General features: G+C 48.8%; 2 protein-coding genes across 8 annotated transcripts in view; one reads left to right on the forward strand and one right to left on the reverse strand.

Moving 5' to 3' along the window:
- LOC110347620 (uncharacterized) overlaps nucleotides 1–1,877 on the reverse strand; it is a 68,806-nt gene extending 66,929 nt beyond the window's left edge. For all 7 annotated transcript variants that reach the window (XR_015440466.1, XM_087185421.1, XM_087185368.1 and 4 more), the window contains exon 1: nucleotides 1,754–1,877. The gene's annotated coding sequence lies outside the window, so the exon portion shown is untranslated. The remainder of the gene's footprint in view (nucleotides 1–1,753) is intronic.
- LOC101701172 (metallothionein-1E) lies at nucleotides 1,837–2,796 on the forward strand. The gene is made up of 3 exons (XM_004875522.4): nucleotides 1,837–2,012; nucleotides 2,266–2,331; nucleotides 2,553–2,796. The coding sequence occupies exons 1-3, from the start codon at nucleotides 1,985–1,987 to the stop codon at nucleotides 2,642–2,644; spliced, it is 186 nt and encodes a 61-aa protein (XP_004875579.1). The 5' UTR covers nucleotides 1,837–1,984; the 3' UTR covers nucleotides 2,645–2,796.
- The last annotated feature ends 5,838 nt before the right edge of the window (nucleotides 2,797–8,634 follow it).

Below are 8,634 nucleotides of genomic sequence, written 5' to 3' on the forward strand. Positions count from 1 at the left end.
CAGGAGCTTTTCTAACTCCTTCAGGCCCATTAGCATAACTCTTACTCCATGGAAAGGGCACTACTCTGAAGCCACTTTAGAGATAAAGAGAAGAGATGCTAAGGTACCTGCCCAAGAGCAGGGCACTGGTGCGCTTCCCCCGTTTGAACCCAGTGGATCTTGCTGAAGAGTCTGAGCTCTTAGCTATCATGCTGTGTCCCGACCCAGCACCTAGAGGGCCCTGTCCACAGTAACCAAAGGGTCACACCTAACATTTAGCCTAGCACTCTACAAGGTGGCATTGCCTCTCCTAGCTGCCATGTGTGATCCCATTGGCCTCATGGCTACTCTCGGAGGAGGAAAGACATTAACTCCTGAAAGCCCCCTGTATAAAGAAGACAAGTGAAGCCCAGGGAGGTTAAGTAACCCGTGTGGGTCACAAGGCTGGGTCACACGGCTGGGAAGTCACACAGGGTTCAGATCTCTGTGCTGCACTCCAGAGCGTGCACTCCAGCCTCTTTGCCCTAAGTCAGTCTATCACACAAGCTGCACAGTCAAAAAACCAACAGGGCTTGGGCAAACTTTAAAGGTAATGAAATAATACATTTTGTGTAGGTGCATATGGAAGCATACACCAAAAGTACTCACATATGAGAAGGGAAAATGCAAACACAAAGCAGAGTTTACAATATAATTCTAACTAATAAAAAGAAACGTTTAAGCCAGAGGAGTACTGCTAGACGGCGGTTAGCATCTACTGGATCCTCGGATTTGAGGATGGAGTTTGGCATTTGGTAGCTCTGTGATCCTGGGCAAGTTGCTTGACCTCTCTGAACTTTGAGTCATTCCTCTCTAAATTGAGAATAAGCCTACAGTGCTGATGCGGGGCTATGAGCCCAGCACTATGGGAGGCTGAGGCAGAGAATCACCAAATTCACAGTACCCTTAGCAACTTACCATATCTTGTCTCTGAACTTTTAAAAAGTGGGGTGGGGGGGGGTGGATTTAGCTCAGTGGTTTCGCTGCCTCCTGCACAAGCTCAAGTGCCCGAGTTTGATCCCTGGTACCAAAAAAAAAACCAGGTGGGTTGAGGATGTAGCTCAGTGCTAAGCTCCTAGCTAAATAGTACTGCCAATAAGTAAATAAATTAAAGCAGGCATTCACTATCCCAAAGGGGGTTATATGATTAAATGAGATCTGTGACATAATCCCCTCAATACAATCCACACACTATTATAATGCACAGTGGATATATCATCAGTAACTGACCCACAGTTTTTTGTTTGTAGTTTTTTGTGTGTTTTGATTCTGTTTGTTTCTCTCTTTTTCTTTCTTTTTTTCTTTTTTTGTGTGTTGTTTCCTTTTGATTTATTTTTGAGATGGGGTCTCAGCCCACGCTGGTCTCAACTCTCGCTCATGCTACAAAAGCCTGCCAGAGGGCTGGGATTACAGGCAAGGGCCACAGTGCCTGGTTGCCCATCGTTTATTATGACGCAACACAATGCGTACACCCGGGTCGGTACAGATTTCTATAATCTGTCGACACTCACAACCGGTCCAGCAGCATCCCCCAAACCCGCTTTTGCCCGCGCTCCAGCCGCTCAGTCCAGTCTCAGGACACGTGGGGGGCGGGGTTGCACACGGCGGAGGGACGCGGCAGGGGCAGAGTGCTCGGTGCACGACCCTGCGCACGACACACACAAGACACACGGCACACAGTGTCCCACCTCTGCACCCAGCCCCTTGCGCGCGCTAAGGCTACCCCGAGGCTCACCTGGGGCGGCTTCTGGGAACCTGCGCCCGGCGCTCCGTGTGCATTGGCCGCTGCGCTCAGCTCTACGGCGTCACTCGTGACTCGACTCGGTGCCGGGCGGAGCGTTTGCACTCGCCACGCCACCTGTGGCCTATAAAGGCAGCGCGCCCAGCACTCGGCGCCACCACGCCTCCTCCAGTCCTCCAGCACCCACGCGCATAACTTCGGACTCCAGCCGCCGCTCTGCTCGCCATGGACCCCAACTGCTCCTGCGCTGCCGGTGAGGGGCTTGGTCTGGTGTGGGACCGGGGTGACCTGCGGGGCCAAGCATACAGCTAAAGAGAGGGCTTCTGGCCTCTCTGTGCAATACACCAAACGACCCTTCCCAGAGCGTTTGGTGTATTTCTGTCTACTCTAGATCACCCGGAGCCCCCCTTTCCCAAGAAGCCATTGAGTTAAAGGCTTGCCAGGGCTCCTTTGTTCAGTCCCGCCTTCAGGGACCATGCTCATCTGTGCCTTTCTCCTCCTCCCAGGCGGCTCCTGCTCCTGCGCTGGCTCCTGCACCTGCAAAGAGTGCAAATGCACCTCCTGCAAGAAGAGTGAGTGGGACCCTCAGTGCCCTCTACCCCGTCTCCGCCCCCAACCCGTGCCCACCCAGCCACACCTTCCTTAGGGGAGTTGAGCAGTCCGGGGGCGGGGGGTGAGGTCCCGGGTCTTCCAGGTGGAAGTTGGCGCCTCCACAGTGATCTCAGTGAGGGAGGGCGGGAACCCTCATCCCTTCTGCCCAGGGCTCATCTCTGCCACCCTCTCTCTGCCCCAGGCTGCTGCTCCTGCTGTCCTGTGGGCTGTGCCAAGTGCGCCCAGGGCTGCATCTGCAAAGGGGCGTCTGAGAAGTGCAGCTGCTGCGCCTGATTGTACCCAGCCCTGTTCCCACGTGTACATAGAACGACAGATACAAACCTGGAATTTTGTTTTGTTTTGTTTTGTTTTTTACAACTCTGACCCATTTGCTAAGTTCCATTTTCTGTGAAGTTTTGTTTTGGATAATAAAGTTGTTGACTTGATTCCGAGTCTGGATTGGTTTGTGTTCCTTGGAAATCAGGAACCAGAGTGAGGGACTGAAGTAGGAGTTTTGGGGTCTGGATTGAAATGTTAGTCCCTGAGTTCTAGGGTCTGGGCTGAGTGTCTTACAGCAAGTTGATTAGCTCACCTAGGGCCATCTCTAGAACAGAAGAGCAGTGCACCAGACCATATGGTGGTTGGGGGTAGGTACAGCATGTGCCCAGCACAGAAACTTCTCAGTCTGTATTCCCAGATTTTTCTGCTCAATTTATGTTTCTCTTGGATTTTAGGATTAAAATGACTACAGAGTGGAATCTTAAGCAGAGATATATGAATTCTCTCCCTTCTCCCCTGTCCTGGTACTAGGAATTGAACCCAGGGAGCATTGAGCTACATCCCATACCCTTGGAAATCTTTTTTTGTTTTGTTTTGTATGAGGGATCAAACTCAGGACCTTGGGTTTGTCAAACAGGCAAACTCTGTGCCACTGAGCTAAATCCCTGGCCCGCCCTATGAAATTTTGAGACAGGGTGTTAACAAGTGGCACAGGCTGGGATTGAACTTTGCTCCTCCAGCCTCAGCCACCGGGGAAGCTGGGATTACAGGCATTCACCATTGCACATGGCCTAATTGCTTGCATCTTACATGGAGTGTCACAAACTAATGAGGAGATTATATTTTCTATCAGTTACAGACCTAAATTTGGGGAAAACAAAAGAAAGTCAGGCATGGTGGTACACATACTAATCCTACCAGTTCTGGAGGCTGAAATTGGAGGACTGAAAGTGGCCACCCTTAGAAAAAGGCCAGGGTTGTAGCTCAGTAGTAGAGTGTTCACCTAGCACATGTGAGCACATGGGTTCAGTCCCCAATACCCATCTAATAAATAATAAGTGTATGGGTTCATAAAATGCAATAAAAGGAAAATACAAAATCCATTTCTGATTGAACAGGAAAATTTATATGAATATATGGAAAACAAAATAATAGGGAAAATAAAATAAAGAAAATCACTACATTATATAGTGCCATACACTGAAGACTATGACCTGAATCACACACTGTATGGCCTGGACTCCCTACAAGGAGCCCTCAGTCTTGACTTGTGCAGGGACACTGCTAGGACTCTCCCTACCCACCAGAGCTCCCCCTCCTGACTTTGCTGGGAGCCTTGGGAAGTTCCTCCCAAGCTGAGCTCAAATCTGCTCCTCATTCCATCCCAGCCCCTGGCTACTTCAAACTTGCAAAGTGCCTGGGGATTTGGTGAGAACTGCCCAGGAGGTTTCTGGAAAGACAAAGTGGACACGAGCATCAGATGCAGGTAAGGTACTTAGTGTCTGCCCTCACACAGGGTGAGGGTGAATTCTGCGGTTTGGAGGGTGTGGTGGTGATCACTGGAAGGACTGAGGCTGGGTGGCTTATAATTATAACTGACAGTTAGTGCCCCAGGGTATCTGTTGAGGGAATGCGATTTGAAGTTCTGTCCAACAGGAAAATGAGTCTTGGGCAGAGGTGAGGACTGGCTTCCCTCTGATTCCCCATGAGAACCCAAGTCAGCCAGGGCCATGGGCGGGATCCGTGTCAGGCAGTCCTTGTTCACAGCCCACTTCACCACTTAGTGGCTGTGCGGCCTGGGAAAATCACTGACCCTCTCTGAGCCTACAGTTCCTCTTTGCTGGTGGGGAGAGATCTCAATGTAGAGATTAAGTGAGTGGACTGGCTCCTGACTAGGGCTTAATAAGCTGTGGCAATGATGATCGTCCTGTCCACATGGACTTCTGGAGAGAATCCTGTGCCAACACACTCACACGCACTTAGCCAAAGAGCTGTGTGCTTCCCACTGCAGCTCAGTGTCCCATTTTCAGTCCTTGCCTTTCCTGTGGCATCGGATGCTGGGGAAGGCAACACGCTGCAGGCAGCTGGCCTGAGTGCTGATCTCACCTGTGTTACTTGGACCTGGGTAACCTGACCAAGTTGTGGCTCCCTTTTTATTATTGTAAAGGGGGGCTAATTGAGTCTCGTTGGTAAAAATAAATCTAAAAATGTGTATTCTCGCTTCATACAGGTAAGCCAGGGCTATGGCACCTCACTGAGTACCCAGGACTGTCTTCATCAAACCCCTCAGCCTCTGCCCAGAGGTGTGGAGAGTCACTCATTCTTCCTGCAAAAGTGTGATTGATCCTGGGGATATAAAGCCCTGAGGAAGGCAGTGCAGGATCTCAGGGCATGGAGAGGAAGATTCCTGTCATTTCTGCTACCACCTACACCTGAAGTGTATTTAACAATTTTCCTTTAAATCATTCATATTTTCATATACATTTCTGTTGCTATTGGTTACTCCAAGAAATAGTATTCATAGATGTATTTAAGTTGAAGAAATTGAAGGAGTCATTCATTTTAAGAAACTGGCCCAAACTGGGATGGGTGGCACACACATGTGATCCTAGCACCCAAGGGGCACGAGGCAGGAGGATGGAGAGTTCAAGTCCAACTGGGCTATTTAGTGAGTTAAAAAGATCTGATCTAAAATTAAATTTTAAATAAATTCTGGGAATGTAGCTCAATGGGGAGGGCCTTGGTTCTATCCCTAGACCTGCACTAATTGAGTGAGTAAGTAAGTAAATTGGTTAGTGTGCTGTAGGGGCTGACGGATCCGAAATTTTCAGCGCGAGGGGACAGCCTGGAATCTCTTCAGGGTTTAATATCAAGGCAGCCTAGGGGGAGAATCCCTTTCTCACTCTGGGACCTCAGTCTTTTAAGACCTTCTACTATTTGAATGAGGCCCACCAATACTGTGGTCAGGAACCTGCTCTACTCAAAGTCTACTGATTTCAATGTTAATCACCTCTAGAGGACATCACAGCAACATCTAGTCTGATGTTTAAGTAAGGAATAGGGGCCCCAGAGCCTGAGCAAACTGACATGCAAAATTAGGGGTCACATTCTCTAATGAATTTTTTAATCTCTATTAAAATTTAGAATCAGAATCAGTGTTACATCCAATCATACGTTAGTTAAAAAGACCAAGGTTGAGACTGAGGCTTGGTCTGTTTGAAAGATTTCAAGCTCTAGACTGGTATTCACTATATACCTAGACAAAAAAAATAAAAGTGTGTGTTTGTGCGTGTGTGTGTGTGTATCACTGAGGATTGAACCCAGGGCCTCATTCATGCTAGGCAAGCATTCTACTACCAAGCTACATCCTCAGACTTTTAACGATTTTATTTGGAGGCAGGTTCAAACTAAGTTGGCCAGGCTGGCCTCAAAATTGACTGTGGCAGCACAAGCCTTTAATTCCAATTCCAATAGTTAATTGGAATTTAATTCCAATAGTTAGAAGCTGAGACAGGAGAATTGTGGGTTTAAGGCCAGCCTGGACCACATAATGGATATTGCTAGATGAAAACATAGAAAGAATGAGAGGCTGGGCGAGGAAAGGAGGGAAAGGGAAATGAAAAGAAGGAAGAGATCTCTATTTTTGACTTTCTTCTCTTGGGAAGCTGGGTGGATACACCCAGAGGCATCAATGCCTAGGCGTATAACCCAGAAGTTACCTGCACTCCTTGTGCCTTCATTTTCCCACTAGAAAAATGGCCTCCAAACCATATTTCCCCCTTTGTGTGGTTAGGAGAGTGCAAAGAACAGAAGTGACTCAACAGGGCTGACATACACCATGTTATGCAGCAGGAATATTAAAAGGAAAAGAACCACGTTTCCTGCGTTCTTATTTTTAGAAGGTCTGCACATAACCTGCCTGATCCCTCCCTTGAGGGAATCCCGCGTTTTCGAAACTGCCTTCCCACGGCCTTCCCGGAGTGGGATGGGCCACTAGGCTGTGGCAGCCCCAGGAGAATCTCAGGCAGAGGAAGACTGGGAGACTGCGCCTAAGTGTGTCTGTGTACTGAAGACCTGAAACCCAAGGACTGAGAGGGAGCAGGGGCTGGCAATGCGGGAAGCGGTGAGTCACAGCCACACCAGTCCTTTGCGAGGAAACTCCCTCTTCTATTCCCCACCAGCAGGGATCCAGGATGCCAATTCAAGGCTGGGACTGCACACAAACTCAAGTAATGACTGAGAGCCAGCGCTGGGGGCTGGAACACCAGCGAGGTTCCCAGGTCTAGTTCCAGGAACTCCCAGGAGTGGCGGGGCAGGCGCAGCAATCTGGAGGAAATCGGAAAGGGGCGGCCGGGAAGTAGGAAACAGCGCTGGGAAACACGCGTAGCGCCTTGCGATGCAAGCCTGGGTCAAAGGGTCAGCCTGGCCATGAGCACCAAGCCACATTCGGGGAACCCCGCATTCCACCCGGCAAGTGCCCAGGAAGTGAGTAAGGCCCTGTGACTTCACCGCTAGCACCCACAGGGGCGGAGCCTTTGAGCCAGCCAACCCTACTGAGCAGGGAGCATGCTGCTTCCGGCTCAGACCAGCCCTGGCTGAGACACAGCCTGTGCTCCCCTGGCTTTGCCTCTGGCACATCCCAGAGGGCTCTGGCGTTTTGGGGAAGGCATGCTGTACTTAGGCCACCTCCCAGCCTGGGACAGATGTCTCTAGCAGGGAGGACGCATTTTGAGTATTGGTACAGAATCTAGTACTTCTTCCTAGTTCTAATGCTTTCCTTTTTGTTCCAGCACCTTCATTAGACCTTAGCATTAACATCTTCGCAGCTTGCTAGCTCAAGGTCCTGAGTTCGATCTCCGGTACCATAAAAACAAAAAACAAAAACATCTTCGCAGGTACTCCCATATCAGAGGCCCGAGTATTTCAGATTCATAACTGCCCTGCTCCTCATCGCCAGACAGCTGGGGTTGCCAGCTGAGCCCCGAGAGCTCTGTCCAGGGTCAATAATGAGCCTGCTTTCAAAGAAATAAGGAAATCGTTTCTTTTAAGTGATCATGGCCCAGGAACACAGATTCCAGTGACTGTGATTGACATGTACCACCATGGAAGATGTTACATAAAATTATATAATCATGGAAAAGATGAGAGTCACAAACCAGTTTGTTTACCAACCAAATTGGCAAAAATGGTACAGCAAAACAGGGAAATCCATGCTATAATTTTTGCATTTTTAACTTTAGCATAGGTGGAGGGTGAAGGTCAGCTACCAATACAATCCAAGAAATTTGCCTAATAGTAAAGGGAGTGGTAGGTCAGACACTAAAGTTAACATAAATAGCTATTCAAGGTCCAAGATAATTTAGAGTCTTTACCTATTGTATTCTTTCCTTCCACAATTCCAGTGTTCAGCGAAGGTCAAGCATTTTGTACGATCTGTAATATATTCTAAGCTTCTTCACAGGCTTTCAATTCACATCAGCATTTGGGTTGCCTGCATTGAAGGTGAGGCAGGGGACATTGCCTCTTTTGGATTAGGGCATAAGGTCTATAGCCTAGCCTGTGGTGGAGAGAAATGGAGCTCCCCTGCTTGATTGGGATTCATCTGGCCTCTCACTGAGCCAGTAGCATGTCTGCCTAGTGCTGTGTCTCCTGATCGTGCTGCTTGCTGGCTCACTGTCCTTTTGCTGCTCCCAGGTGGCTCCTACACAGATAGTGTGGTATTCTGGGAATTTGAGAGCTGGCCAGGAGACAGGGGAGTGATCCCAAGCTGAGCCCTTAGATACATAAAATCAGGAAAGTGTCTAGAGATATGGAAAACACAGTTCAGCATTATCCAGGCAACACATGGATATTAATTTGTTCCGGATGAAGTTCTTTGTGTGTGTGTGTGTGTGTGTGTGTGTGTGTGTGTGTGTATGTGTATGCAGGGCAAATGCAGATTCTGACAAAGTGTGGTGGTGTTCATTATGATGGAGTCAGAATAGCTGGTCAGCATGCCTATTATT

The sequence above is a fragment of the Heterocephalus glaber genome, unplaced genomic scaffold (genome assembly GCF_053883595.1).
Source record: "Heterocephalus glaber isolate CG9 unplaced genomic scaffold, H.glaber_assembly_v1.0 deba00000071, whole genome shotgun sequence".
Lineage (NCBI taxonomy): Eukaryota > Metazoa > Chordata > Mammalia > Rodentia > Bathyergidae > Heterocephalus > Heterocephalus glaber.

Coding starts and splice junctions, on each gene's coding strand:
- LOC101701172 (XM_004875522.4), top strand. CDS start 1,985: ATGGACCCCAACTGCTCCTGCGCTGCCG. Junction 2,013..2,265: donor CAACTGCTCCTGCGCTGCCG/GTGAGGGGCTTG, acceptor TCCTCCTCCCAG/GCGGCTCCTGCTCCTGCGCT. Junction 2,332..2,552: donor ATGCACCTCCTGCAAGAAGA/GTGAGTGGGACC, acceptor TCTCTGCCCCAG/GCTGCTGCTCCTGCTGTCCT.